The sequence below is a fragment of the Dryas octopetala genome, chromosome 3, assembly GCF_963921425.1.
Source record: "Dryas octopetala chromosome 3, drDryOcto1.1, whole genome shotgun sequence".
NCBI classification, from domain to species: Eukaryota; Viridiplantae; Streptophyta; class Magnoliopsida; order Rosales; family Rosaceae; genus Dryas; species Dryas octopetala.
The window spans coordinates 8,253,030-8,268,498 of NC_141368.1; the positions used below are offsets into that span (position 1 = coordinate 8,253,030).

At 35.3% G+C, this 15,469-nt stretch overlaps 1 protein-coding gene across 3 annotated transcripts; it reads left to right on the forward strand.

Annotated features, from left to right (window-relative positions):
* The first annotated feature begins 9,642 nt into the window (after nt 1–9,642).
* Nucleotides 9,643–15,123, forward strand: DL1B (DYNAMIN-like 1B). 3 transcript variants are annotated; one of them, XM_086234668.1, is made up of 16 exons: nt 9,643–9,771; nt 9,854–9,917; nt 9,986–10,090; nt 10,187–10,288; nt 10,647–10,697; nt 10,805–10,866; nt 11,227–11,317; nt 11,507–11,571; nt 12,217–12,411; nt 12,626–12,745; nt 12,942–13,012; nt 13,126–13,351; nt 13,697–13,747; nt 14,051–14,279; nt 14,557–14,696; nt 14,995–15,123. In XM_086234668.1, exons 1-16 carry the CDS (start codon nt 9,643–9,645, stop codon nt 15,121–15,123), a joined length of 1,830 nt encoding a protein of 609 aa, XP_086090794.1. The 3 variants fall into 3 exon arrangements, with proteins under 3 accessions (XP_086090794.1, XP_086090795.1, XP_086090796.1); XM_086234669.1 differs by having other exon boundaries at nt 13,715–13,747; XM_086234670.1 differs by lacking the exon at nt 10,647–10,697.
* Nucleotides 15,124–15,469: the final 346 nt, after the last annotated feature.

Here is a 15,469-nt window from a genome sequence, read left to right on the forward strand (position 1 = left end):
GCTTTGAGAAAAGCTCTGGAAAAAAACAGAGTTTGTGAGGGGGTGGTATTTATAGGCGATCAGATTTTGTGGCGGAGAAGAAACCCATTGGGTAATTTTAACGGAATTGCCATTGGACATCCAAAGTGAGCAACGAATATGCTAGTCTGCCAGAGGCTTCTTTGGGAACTTTCTGTACTTGGATTTTTATTGGAAATTACTATCGAAAATATGAAATGACTCATTTCTTCACTTTTATGAGAAACTGAAAAAACTAACATGAATTGAAGTAAATTAAAGAATTTTAACTTATTTTTAAAATCTTTAAAAATTTGACTTTCTAGTAATGTTCGAGCTCGAATTCCCTTTGAGTAGTGCTCAAGCTTTCCTTAAGAAGTGTTCAAACACTCCTCAAGCACTATTCAAGGGAGGTTCAAACACTACTCGAAAAGAAATCGAGTACTACTTGAGAGTTAAAATTCTAAAAATTTTAAAAAATTGTTAAAAGTTTTTAATAGAAATAAAAATGGATTGGTTTTTTAAATTTCTCCACTTTTTTTTATCATATCACTTTTTATCTCTTAGTTTAAATTGCAAGGCACATCGTAAATACTATCAAGATTATTTTGATTATTTTAAAAACAAAATATAATGTGGTAATAACTAATAACTCATTAACTTTGTTGTCATGTTCCACATTTTGGTGGATGGAAATTACCACATTGACAATGATCAATGATGTTTGCACACGATAGCAAGAAGAAGCATTCTTGTACTTCAACGTGACATCGATGATAATTGTGAATCACCCTTTAGGCTATATTGGTCAAAGTTAACAGCGACGAAGCTAGGAATTAAAAATAGGGTGGGCTAAAATTAAAGGCTACCTGCGACAACAAAAAAAATTTGGAGGTTATCGAAATTTTGGCAATATCTCGTTTATTTTTAGCGATAGTTCCCAAATTAAAAAACTTGTTAAAAAATATTATTGATCTAAAATGAAATTTATTCAAAGAAAACTCGACGATACGAGTGAATCTCATTAATAACAACAAAACATATACCTAATCATGGAGGACATAATGAGTTTTATCCCTCAAAATGCATAGTCATACAAAAAAGATAATAACAAATAAACATGTAATGCAATTAAATACAATATACTATTTAAATTGTGCCCTACAATTTTTGATAATATAAAAATCATCAATTTCAAATTCATAACTTTAAAAGAAGTTAAGAGCACTTATCTTTTCCTTAAGCTTTGGAGTTGGGTGCGATTGGGGAGTTAAGAGAAGCTGGGCAGAGATGAAGGGCAGCTGGAGCCTGGAGTTATTGTTGAGAATGAGAGTATAAGACGACTCACCTGTGAGAATGAGAGTGAGAGAATGGACAGCATGGCAGCTGGTTTAATTAGTTAATTTGGGGGTAATAGCTGGGTTATTAAGTCTAATTAGGCTGGATAGCTAGTATCTTTCAGCAAGTATCTAATTGGGCTGGGCAGCAAGTATCTAATATAGTATTAAATATACCACTAGGTTTTTTTTTTTTTCGCAAAAAAATGGGGTGGGCTCCAATAGCAACATCTCTGAAAGTTAGTATAACTTTATGAAAGCATGAGTTGAGTGTTGCAAGAGCTGCAAGAATATTAGGATTAGAGTGAACTAATTGCATTCCTAAATAATGTGAATCCTGAAGGTGTTATTGAAAGGAATATATTTTAATTGTAAAATAATTATTAACCTCTAATAACATTATACTTCCTAAATTAAGGGATATACTATATCCTAGAGATGGTATTTTGAATTCAAAGTCTTCTTTAATGGAAAATTGGCTATTGTTTTTAATGCCATGGAGTTATGAATTACGAGCAAGGAATAAAATTTCGGGTTTCGAGGAAATTTCGATGGAAATTTCGATGGAAATTTCGACGGAAATTTCGAAGATTTTTAAATTTCGACAAAAATTCGACGGAAACGATGAAAATTATTATCAAAATACGGAAATTTTGAATGAAACTTCACAATATGTTTATTTAACATATTATCTACTACATTGATAAAAAACATTGAAAAAAACCAAATTATATGGTAGGTTTCATGTGATATGTGATGAATATAATGCGCGCTGGAGGCAAATACTATGAAATAAAATTAGTATCATGAATAAATAAAATTAATATATTATTTATACTCTATAATATATACACTAAATTCTATATACTTTATAATCTATACTCTATATTATTTAAGATATCGTATAGAATATTAGGGTTTAGGTCCTTTAGGATATTTTTAATTATTTTTTATATAAAAAGGTATTAGAGTTTATTGGTTTAGGGTTTAAAAACAATTAAACGAAACTCCAACACGGCCAAACGAAATCTCAAATCATTTTTTTTTTCAATTGCCCAAAAACATCAAACTAGGATATGGTATATGATATTAGGGTTTAGGCTTTTTAGAGTATTTTAAATTATTTTTTATATTGAAAATTTGAAATATATTAGAGTTTACAAATTTAGGGTTTAAAAACAACTAAATGAAACTCCAAAAAAGCCAAATAAAAACCCAAACTATTTTATTTTCTTTACAATTGCTCAAAGGCCCCAAACTCCAATCTACCCTAAACCTTTTAATTTTTTTTCTCTTTCTTACTTTTTTTTTCTTTTTTTTTCTTCTTCTTTTTCTTTTTTTCTTTTTTTTTTTCTTTTCTTTTTCTTTCCTTCTTTTTCTTTTTTTCCTTTCTTTTTTTTTTCTCCCTTTTCTTTCCTTCCTTCCCTTTTCTTTCTTTCCCCCTCAAGTCTCCAGCAAAACTTTTCTGTTTTTCTTCTCTCTCTCTCTCTCTCTCCCCCCCTGCCGATCCGCCTGCCGCGCCCCCCCTGCCGCGCCGCCTGCCGCGCCCAAGATCTCCCTCAATCTCCCTCCTGCCGCGCTCCCCGGCCACCTCCTGCCGCCGCCCCTCCTTTCTCCCCCGATCTCCCCCTGCCGCACCCCCTGCAGCCGCCGGCGAAACTTCGGCGCCCGGCGAAATTTCGAAAATTTCGCCGAAATTATACCGAAAATTTAACGAAACTACGTTTCGATTTCGCCCACTCCTCAAAACGAAAATTTCGCTGAAATTTTCGAAATTTAAATCCTTGATTACGAGTGACTACGTAATTGATATGAGACATTTTCACTCCAAGATTTATTTGCATTAAAAGTATGTAATGAGCTTAGACCTAAAAAGGAAGGGTTGACTTAGTCATTGAGTACCTCAAAGCAAGGAATGAAATTAATTTTCGATAATTTTTCGACGAAATTTTGAAAAATTTCGTAAAATTTCGGCCGAAATTTCGAAGCTGCCACACGTGATTTTTTGTAAACTGTCGGCGAAATTTCACCTAAATTTCGGCGAAATTTGACCCAAATTTCGTTGAAATTTCGAACCCATCCCGCTGCTAAAGTTTCTGGAATCGGACAGAGAAGGTCGCGGGTTTTCCAGCTTCAAAACTCCACCTTGCGTGGTTTTCGAGGCAAAGGGAGGCCATGGATCAACTCAGCTCGAAGAGAGGAACCCATTGAGCTCGGAGTTGGGTCGCGAAGCCGCTGGGATTAGGAGATCGCATGAGTAGACCTTCGGCTCTGCCTGGGTTAGGTTGGGGTCGGGAAAGGAAAGAAAGAGGAAGAGATGGCCGGTGGTCTCGCCTACCATCGGCGCCGGACGGTGGCAGTTCGATTGGTGAGGAGGCGCGGTGAGGAAAGGGAGAGAGAGAGCTCGGGTCTGAAGGCTGAAGGTGAGTGAGTGAGGGACTGAGGGTACACACTTGTGAGGACTTTGAATAATTGCAAGATTGAAGAACACGTAAAAGAAGGCTTGTATCTGGACCATACACAACCACAAACTCCTGTGTCTGCATCCTTAGCTAAGCTAGCTGGTCACTTTCAAGTCGTACGTGTCATTTTCATGTTGCCTTGCCGGTGATCAAATGTCAGGCTCATAATTCATGCCTAAGAGTACTCACCACACCTAGCTAGCTAGTTTTTGTTTTTTGGGCCACGACCCACCCAGCTAGCTAGTTTAAATTGTTTAATTAAACTTCTTTTCTTTAATTTCATATATTGATCATCTCCAAGCCAAATTTGCATGTGTGCCTGTGTGGAGTGTGCACTCTCTTCCACAAACAAATAATAAAAAATCTGGATTAATAGTGTATCAGAAGGGGTTTAATTAATGATCACATCACCAACCCTTAAATTTACTGGCTAATGTGTTAGAGATACTCAACAAATATTTGATATATATGTAATGGTAGTACAAAGTAGTTGACCTTTACGGCTTTACCATATATAGATAGGCTTTCTTTTTTCCATATATATTAAGATATCAACCAAGAAGTAATTACTAATATCCAATTATAAGATGAATGGTGTTGGGAGGGGCTATAAGTAGCTCACCTATATGGCTATATATGAATATCTGATCCATGCCCCTATAACCTATTGCAGTTGGTATGACATTTCACATTTGAATTAGACCAGTCCCATAAATACATTATTAATTAACACATCTACTTAAGTTCACCTCTACCAAACCCATATAACCCTTTTTCTTTTTTTTTTTCAAAAGGGTGAAGCAAAATTTCCTACAGTGACAGAAAAGGAAACAACAAAATGGTGGTCGCTAAATTAAGTTGTAAGGTGTGAGGATTTTGGTTGCTAATGTGGTTGAGGCTATACGGAGTTTAATACTCCTGCTTTATAAATGAGAAGTTTTTTAAAATTTGGATTTTAAGAAATGGGTATTAAGTGGCACCAAAAAAAAAAAATTTAAGTTTGGAGGAAAAAGAACCAGTTCTTTCGTTTTTGTGCCTACCTATAAATATGTTTTTTTGTCAGACATTAGGGTATTAAAAATGTAATAAAACCTAATTAAAAGTATAAAACAATACAAACTATAATATGTTTTTTTTTTTATTTTTTAGAAAAACTATAATATGGGTTTAGTAATTTTATATAAGTTTATAAACTAAATATCACTATGGAGTATTTAAGTTTATAATTTTATATAAGCTTGTAAGTATATAAGTTTAATATAATTTAGGGTTTAGGGAGTGATTTATTGTTGATGGTTTATGGTTTAGAAGGTATGGTTGAGTAAATTTAATAATATACGGTATAGGGTATATAGAGAGTATAGCCTTATAGGGTATAGCCTTACATAGTATAGGGTATATGGAGGGTTATAGCCTTACATGATATATGGTTTATAAAGGGTATATAGTTTAGGGTTTAGGGTATGAGGTGTTATTTATATAATTATTAATCAGTGACCCATTTTTCTAATAGTATTTGCATCCAGCGCGCATTATATTCATCTTATATCACATGAAACCTACTATATAATTTGGTTTTTTCAATATTTTTTATCTATGTAGTAGATAATATGTTAAATAAACATATGGTCAAGTTTTTAGAATTTTAATATTTTTACAATAGTAATTTCCGTCGTTTTTGTCTAATTTTATCGAAATCGAATTTTTAATCCAAATTTCCACGAAAATTTCCGTCAAAATTTCCATCGAAAATTTCCTCGAAATCGAAATTACACTCCTTGCCTCAAAGCAAAGAGTATTGTAAAATTTTGTTCAATTTTTTAGAATTTTAATATTTTTACAATAGAGTAGTGGTAGAGATTTCAAATTTGTTTTCCAAATTTAGATTCCAAATGATATATTTTGAAAGCGTCAAAACATGACTTGAGATGTTATTAGGTACAATTTAAAATGCATCAAAGGTACTAATATTTAAAATGACTCGAGTTACGAACTGAAATTTTCAAGAAATGACTTAGGATATCCTAAGAAACAATTTGAGATGTCATAAAGCACGACTAGAGAAACTCTAGGATATGACTTTAGAAGTGTCAAAACATGACTTGTGACGTTACTATGTACAAATTGAAATGCATCGAGGGTATACACATTAAAAATGCATTGAGGTACGAACTGAAATTCTCAAGTAACGACTTGAGATGTCCTAAGGCACGACTTGAGAAACTCTATGATATGACTTTAGAAGTGTCAAAACATGACTTAGGATGTCACTAGGTACAATTTAAAAGGGTATAAACATTTAAAATTATCAAGGAACGACTTGAAATGCCATAAGGAACGACTTGCGATGCCCTAAGGAACGACTTGAGAAACTCTAGGGTATAACCTTAGAAGTGTGAAAACATTATTTGGGATGTCACTAGGTACAATTTGAAATGCATCAAGGGTATAAATATTTAAAATGCCTTGAGCTACGAACTCAAATTCTCTATTAACGACTTGAGATGCCCTAAGAAACGACTTAAGATGCCTTAAGGAACGACTTAAGAAACTCTAGATTATGACTTTAGAAGTGTCAAAACATGATTTGGTATGTCACTAGTTATAATTTGAAATGCATCAAGGGTATAAACATTTAAAATGTCTCGAGCTACGAACTGAAATTTTCAAGGATCGACTTGGAATGCCGTAAGGAATGACTTGAGATAACCTAAGGAACAACTTGAGAAACTTTCGAGTATGACTTTAGAAGTGTCAAAACATGACTTGAGATGTTACTAGGTATAATTTGAAATGCATCAAGGGTATAGACATTTAAAATGCCTTGAGCTACGAATTGAAATTCTCAAGGAACGACTTGGGATGTCGTAAGAAACAACTTGAAACGCCCTAAGGCACTACTTGAGAAACTCTAAAGTATGATTTTAGAAGTGTCAAAACATGACTTAGGATATCACTAAGTATAATTTGAAATGCAATAAGGGTATAAACATTTAAAATGCATCGAGTTACGAACTGAAATTCTTCTGGAACAACTTGGGATGTTCTATGAAACGACTTGAGATGTCCTAAATAAGGTCCTTAAGAAATTCTAGGATATGACTTTAGAATTGTCAAAACATTACTTGGAATGTTACTAGGTACAATTTGAAATGCATCAAGAGTATAAATATTTAAAATGCATCGAGCTACGAATTCAAATTCTCCATAAACGACTTGAGATATCCTAAGGAATGACTTGAGATGCCCTAAGGAACAATTTGAGAAACTCTAGATTATGACGTTAGAAGTATCAAAACATGATTTGAGATGTCACTAGTTAAAATTTGAAATACGCGCATCAAGGGTGTAAACATTTAAAATGGTTCGAGCTACAAACTGAAATTCTTCAGGAACGACTTGGGATGCCCTAAGGAACGACTTGAAATGCAGTAAGGAACGACTTGAGAAACTCTAGGGTATGACTTTAGAAGTGTCAAAACATGACTTGAGATATCACTAGGTACAATTTGAAATGTATCAAGGATATAAACATTTAAAATGCCTCGAGATATGAACTGAAATTCTCAAGGAACGACTAGGAATGCCTTAAGGAACGACTTGAGATGTCTTAAGATACGACTTGAGAAACTCTAGTGTTTGACTTTAGAAGTGTCAAAACATGACTTGGGATATCACCAGGTACAATTTGAAATGCATCAAGGGTATACATATATAAAATTCTTCGAGCTATGAACAGAAATTCTTCACGAATGACTTGGGATGCCCTAAGGAACGACTTGATATATCATAATAAACGACTTTAGAAACTCTAGGGATGACTTTAGAACTGTCAAAACATGACTTGAGAAGTCACTAGGTACAATTTGAAATGCATCAAAGGAATATATAAACATTTAAAATATCTCGAGCTACAAACTGAAATTATTCAGGAACGACTTGAGATGACCTAAGAAACGACTTGAGATACCTTAAGGAACGACTTGAGAGACTTTAGGGTATGACTTTAGAAGTGTTAAAACATGACTTGAGATGTCACTAGGTACAATTTGAAATGCATCAAGGGTATAAACGTTTAAAATGCCTCCAGCTACGAACTGAAATTCTCTAGGAACGACTTGTGATGCCTTAAGGAATGATTTGAGATACCCTAAGGCACGATTTGAGAAATTTTAGGGTATGACTTTAAAAGTGTCAAAACATGACTTGAGATGTCACTAGGTATAATTTGAAATGCATCAAGGGTATAAACATTTAAAATTCTTAATGAACGACTTGAGATTTCCTAAGCCACGACTTGAGAAACTCTAGGGTATGACTTTGGATGTCATTAGGGACAATTTGAAATGTATGAAGGGTATAAATATTTAAAATGTTTCAAACTATGAACTAAAATTGTTAAGGAACGACTTAGGATGTCTTATAAACGACTTGAGATGTCCTAAGACACAACTTAAGAAACTTTAGGGTATGACTTTAGAAGTACCAAAACATAACTTGGGATGTCACTAGGTGTAACAACCCAGATTTTTCAATCCTATTTTGTGTTGACACGTGTTTTTCGAAACTCTTTTGTATTAGAAGCTTAAGGTTTTTTAAAGGAAATGAAGTTTCTTTTGTCGTTTGTGTAACTAACTTATAACATTAGTGGTTTAGAGTTAAGTTCTAGTGCCCTTGTACACAAATTTGGTGATTATCAAATTTGAATTAATTTTTGAGAATTAAATTCATTGGAGTTGAATTTTTCTTAACTTTTTTGGGAGACAAATTATTGTTTTGAGGCTATTGAAAATTAGTATTCATTTTTATGAGTTCGTAGGATTTTTCAGAAAATTATTTAAAGTCCCGAGCTATTTTTAGTTAATTTACAAAGTTTGGAGAAAATAGAAAAAAAAAAAAAAAAGTTGACTGGAATGACAATGCGACGCGTTGCGCCCTGCCATTCATCCAGACGCACTGACGAGGCACCGAGTAAGCAAGCTCATGAAGAGTTGTGTAAGACACTCCGCACCGGATCATGACTTGTGTTTTAATCCTGAGCGTTCGAGATCATTAAAAACAAATGATCTTAGCCGTTGGTTTCTTCAAGGGATTCAGTCATTGTGCAACCCGGGTCACACAACCCGCGTGTTTTCTAAACGGGTCAACCCAATCTGTTTTGTCTCTGTAAATGGGTTATCCAGCCAGATATTTTTGACCCAATTTGATTTTAACCCTTTGTTAGTGCATTCTTAATGCATTTTGTCCCATATTGAAAACTTATAACTTTTTCCAACCCTCCAGTGTCTATATAATCAATGTTTTTTTAATTCATACATAATATAATCTAAAGCTCATTTATTTCACAATAAGGTGAAATATTGACACGTAATAACACATCATTTAGTATCCAACTTTGGGATCTCTAATATTATTGTTTTACGTTATGGTTAGGACTTAGGAGAGATAATGAGATAGGCTAAGTTTGCCATTTTCATTTCCATTCTTAGGATTGGACTTTGGAGCCCATGTGTGACGGCCCATTGTTCACAAAGTTCACAGGGAACTTGGTCTCCCATAGACTTCGTTTGAAGCTCATTACCAGGTTAATTCCGGAAGAATCGGTCTCGCGTGGGTTGGGCTTAGCCCAAAGTTGCAATTCAATCAAACAAATTTTTAATTTTATTTTTCAAACTGAAACACTTGAAATTTTCGCACCAACGACCCAATTCCATTTCCTTCGCCAACCTCCAAATTTCTGTTATTCATCGCTCTCTCTCTCTCACTCTCTCCCTCCCTCCCTCCCTCTCTCTCTCTACCTCCGACCGATCGTTTCTCTGAGTCGACTCAGCGATCCGACTCGCTCGATGGAGAACCTGATATCGCTGGTGAACAAAATACAGAGGGCGTGCACAGCGCTCGGCGATCACGGCGACGAGAGCGCCCTGCCCACTCTCTGGGACTCCTTGCCGGCCATCGCCGTCGTCGGAGGCCAGGTTCCATCTCCACCTCAATCTCAATCTCAATCTCGCATTTTCCTTTGAATTTGAATGTCGCTGAATTCTCTTTGCTCTGCAGAGCTCCGGCAAGTCTTCGGTGTTGGAGAGCGCCGTCGGCAAAGACTTTCTGCCTCGCGGTTCCGGTAATTTATCGATTTCATAATGTCATTGATTTGTGATTGTGAATTTGATGCAAACACATTGCGTGCAGGGATCGTGACGCGGCGTCCGCTTGTGTTGCAGCTGCATAAGATTGACGAAGGAAGAGAATACGCCGAGTTTATGCACCTCCCGAAGAAGAGGTTCACTGATTTTGGTATATTCTTCTTCGTCTTATTCTTCTTCTTTATCTTAGAAATTGTTCCGGTTTCGAGTCGAAGATAGATAGATGTTAATCTTGTTTTGTATGTAGCTGCTGTCAGGAAAGAGATATCTGATGAGACTGACAGAGAGACTGGCCGCTCCAAGGCAATTTCAACCGTTCCAATCCATCTCAGTATCTTCTCCCCAAATGGTCAGATATTGCTGCTCATAATGTCATGTTGTTTTTTGTGGATTTGCATGTACCCATTGATTTGGTCTTCACAAAATCAGAGCTCTAGTGTCAAATGCTGATCTAATTGGTTGGAATCATTATTGGGTCTAATTTCTTTGATGTTTTTAATAAAGAAAGATAGCTCAACAACACCATATACTCTGTTATGTGCTTTTAATAGCCATAAATTCAGTTGTTAATTGATGTTCTTTTCTTTTCTTTTCAAAAGTAAATAAATTTAAAGATAATTTTTTGGGAAAATAAAAAGAGGTTACGTTCTCTGAAGATCGTGAATGTTTTATCCTTATTCATGGTTTTGATTTTTTTATCTTGGCAGTTGTGAACTTGACACTAATTGATCTTCCTGGACTCACAAAAGTAGCCGTGGGTGAGTTAAATTACTGTAAACACTTTCGAAATAGTTAGGGTCGTATAAATTCCCTTGGAACCTTACAAGACTTAAGTTGACATTTTGTTAGTTCTGTGGTTTTGTAGAGGGTCAACCAGAGAGCACAGTGCAGGACATTGAGGATATGGTTCGGTCATACATTGTAAAGGTAATTTGCATACAGAATTGTTGATCATTTTTATGAGCTATTAAGTTATGAGACTTGCATAATGAAAAAGGGTTTTGATTGGAATTCCTATGTAGTTCTGAGTGAGTTTGGTGTTTCACGTATATGATAAATATGCTTATTGAGAGGAAAAACTAAAAGTTAAGACCAAAATGTAGTATGAACATTAGTAAATTCTATGAGTTGAGGCAACTGACAATTGATAGATAGTTATAGTGTAATGTATTTTTCACAATGTCTGGATGTGGCTTGTCCCCTTTTTGCTTTAAGAAAAATGATTGTTAGGCCTAGTGAGAGGTTTTATTGGACTATAAGTCTCTTACTATATGCCTTTTCTTGCAGCCCAACTGTATTATTCTGGCAATATCCCCTGCCAATCAAGATCTTGCTACATCTGATGCAATTAAGATCTCTCGTGAAGTGGACCCCAAAGGCAAGAATATATGATTTAATCTATTTCACAAGAACCTTACTTCAGTGTTGTTGCTTCTGGTTGAGAGAAAGACACTTGTGTTGAATTCATTTAAATGTATATGTCATGTGAAAGGTTGCAGATTGCTCTCATTAGGAGTAATTTTCCTTTTATGCACACTGATTTTAGGTTTGTTTTCTAAATTCTCAGGGGAAAGGACATTTGGAGTTCTGACAAAGATTGATCTTATGGACCAGGGTACAAATGCAGTTGATGTAAGTCACTTCCTAATTCATAGCCATAAGAGGAAAAAGGAAATAGATAAAAAAGAGAGCAAACCTGTTTTCTTATAAGTGATGTGGAATTGAGTAATTTACCTACTTGGTGACATTTTATTGTTTCATTTTCAGAGCCTGTTTTGTTCTAGGTTTGTTAAGCCTTCTGTTGAGTAGATTATATTGTTGGTGTTATGTGATGGTCAATGACGCATGCAGTTATTTTTGAAGGTTTATATTTTTGTTTTGGTTTCATTGTGACATGACTTGTTCAATTAGGTCAAAATTGTTGGAAGCTTTATTTTGCCATTGCAAAGCTGATGACTAGTACTTTCCTATATTATAGGTTTTCAGATATTAGTTGATCCTATGTCTTATCGATGTCCTGTTTGCAAATATAGTTTAGTTACTTTAGATGAACTTGAAAGGTGAGTAAATTTTTTATTATTAATTGTAAGTTGCCTTATGTATAAAAGGTTTAAGCTTTCATTATCGGCAAGATGAAGATGACATTGCACTTAGATGCAGCAACTTTCTTGGCTTTCATTATCTGTTTCGTACTCAAAAGTCTCCTTACAGTATCATTGTGGCTGCCCTCTTGGATGTTTCTCATTACTCAGGGTTTTATTTTGTTTTCTTTTTTAGATTTTGGAAGGAAACTCATATAAGCTACAGTTCCCTTGGATTGGTGTTGTCAATCGCTCCCAAGCTGATATAAACAAGAGTGTCGATATGATTGCTGCTAGGCGTAGAGAACGTGAATATTTTGCTAATAGCCCAGAGTACAGGCATATGGCAAACAGGATGGGTTCTGAGCATTTAGGAAGGGTGCTTTCTAAGGTATGCAGGTTGTTCTCCTAAATGCAATATATATGTTCAATTGTTGTTGAAGTTTAATTCACAATTATATGTTCTTTGATGTTATAAATTTTAGTGAACAGTGGAGATGCGGTCTGCTTCTTTTCAATAATTGGTCGGCGATGGTGCTCTTTTTTTCTTTTTGTGTTCCACCAAAATATTTCTTACCTGGCACTAAATGTGATGAAATTTTCAGCATTTGGAAGTTGTCATCAAGTCTCGAATTCCAGGCCTCCAGTCTCTTATCAGCAAAACTATTGGTGAACTAGAGGCAGAACTAAACCGACTTGGGAAACCTATTGCTGCTGATGCTGGAGTAAGAATATACATATACATAGTTCATTCTCATCCTTTCCCTTTTACCCTGCTAATTAATGTATACATAGAATTCTTTTCAGGAAAGTTGTGGCTGTTGTCTATATTTGTTGTATTGTAAGTGTAATGCTTCTTTTATGATTGTCCCTGTGATGAGCAGTGCTAATGTCAATTTGATCGTTTCTTTCCAAATGCAGGGGAAGTTATATGTGATAATGGAAATCTCTCGTACTTTTGACCAGATATTTAAAGAACATCTTGATGGCGTGTATGTATTGTGCTATCACTGTCTTATTTGAAATTAATTGGAAATTTTGTTTTCATCTCATGTTGGTTTCCTTATTCAACCTTGGGGTTTATGATAACGTTCAATGTCTCCAGGCGCTCTGGTGGTGAAAAAATTTATAGTGTGTTTGATAGTCAATTTCCTGCTGCTTTGAAGAGGTTGCAATTTGACAAGCATCTTTCAATGGAGAACATCCGAAAGCTAATTACTGAAGCAGATGGATATCAGCCTCATCTAATTGCTCCTGAACAAGGATACCGTCGCCTTATTGAATCTTCATTGGTATGCATCAGAGGTCCTGCAGAGGCGGCTGTTGATGCGGTATGCATACATATCTTCACCTGTAATCTCCCTAGACAATGTTTTCTCCATATTTAAAACCTTTTAAAGCAGTGATATTATACAAGTAAACATGTGACTTCTTTCTATCCCGCTGAAAAGTTTTCTAACCTGAGGCAAAAAAGCTTTTTTGCAGCATGGATGCTCATGGGAATGTGTTTTTATGGAATAATATGAGATGTTGACTTTTGTATTTGCATTCTCCACAATCTTTTGTTTCAATGCTTCCACTGTAGCTGCTGCTGTGATGTTGTTATTTAATACATAGCATGTACTGTGTCAGAGCTTCAAAATGTTTTGCTTGATATGCTGTCCTTATGATTTCAGGTTCATGGCATATTGAAGGATCTGGCTCAGAAGAGTATCAGTGAGACTCTGGCAAGTCCCTGAACATGTTATACTACACTTGCTCATTACCTTGTATTCCTGAATTTTATCTATAATTTAGGCCTTCATACCTAAAATGTTCTAGACATTGCGTTCATGGAACTGAGGCACTGGAAATTGAGAAAAAACAAAGGTTGATGGACGGCAAAAAATTATTTGTTATCACTTTGGGACTTAATTTCACACCCAACATTGGCAATAATGGGGCAATTCGTCAGCATTAATCATTCATTTCTTTTCCCTAAATTTGTTTGATCTTTTCTTTCTAACAGGATGGTCTTCTATGGCATGTAGGAACTGAAGCAGTATCCCACTTTAAGAGTTGAAGTTGGGAATGCAGCTATTGAGTCACTGGAACGGATGAAAGAAGAAAGTAAGAGAGCAACTCTGCAGCTAGTCGATATGGAGTGTGGTTACCTGACTGTTGAATTTTTCCGCAAGCTTCCTCAAGATGTTGAGAAGGGTGGAAATCCAACACACTCAATTTTCGATAGATATAATGATGCATACCTCCGACGAGTTGGTGAGTAGCTAGGACTTGAAATATATACCTCTATTCTGTAATAATATTGGAGATATGGATCACTTAATTAAGAACTACGAGATACAATTTCAAAATGACATATATAACTGATCCCTGGCTCAAGCGAGTTCACTTTACTGCTTCCTTCAGTACAAATTATGTTTTATGATAGTGTTGAGGAGTTTAAGTGAGCTACTTCATTCACTTTGTCATTGGGTTTCATCAGTTTACGTCGTTGCATTGTTAATCATGGTTTCTTTCTATTTGGAACAAACAGGAAGCAATGTCTTAAACTATGTGAACATGGTTTGTGCAAGTTTGAGGATTTCCATTCCAAAGTCCATAGTCTACTGTCAAGTACGAGAGGCCAAACGAAGCTTACTCGATCATTTCTTTGCAGAGTTGGGTGCAAAGGAGGTGAGGATTCGCTACCAGAAATAAGTAGAAAGAAAGTGAAATAAGAGAAGCTGAGTTTAATTATACTAAGGAAAATGCTACTCATCTCAACTTTTTTACCCTACATGGCACATGATATGATCACATTCAAAAAAAGAAAAAACCACACCACATCATCATATGTCATGATGTCAGTCCTCCCACATAGATTAGGAAAAACTGTCGGTAAAATTGTTGAGTTTTGTAGAATTGTCCTTATACTAATTACATGTTCATAACTCTTTTTTTGGGCATAAACATGTTCATTACTATTTTGCAGAAAAGGCAGTTGTCCAAGTTGTTGGATGAGGATCCAGGAGTGATGCAGCGACGTACCTTACTTGCAAAGAGGCTAGAGTTATACAGAAGTGCCCAGGCTGACATTGATGCAGTTGCTTGGTCTAAGTAGTACATTAAGGTGGGGAAAAGTGATAAATTTCTTAATTCATTAATTAGGAGTTAGAATTTAGTAACAGGATGATGGCAAGTCAATGATTCTTTTCATTCATGATTACCAATTCTTTATTCCATTACCATGAGTAAATTAAGAGCGCGAGATTAGCTTAGCTTTTTTTGCCATGAGCTAGCTAACTTCTATCATTACCTTAATGATAATATGATCACCTCTGTTTGTACGTACTATTTGTTTTAGTATTATTTTCATATTCTCTTCTTAATGTCACATATTCTATTGGGTTCATTTCTATTTTTCTCATTTAAAAATGACATGTTTGAAGTTTTTCTTTTACTCCATT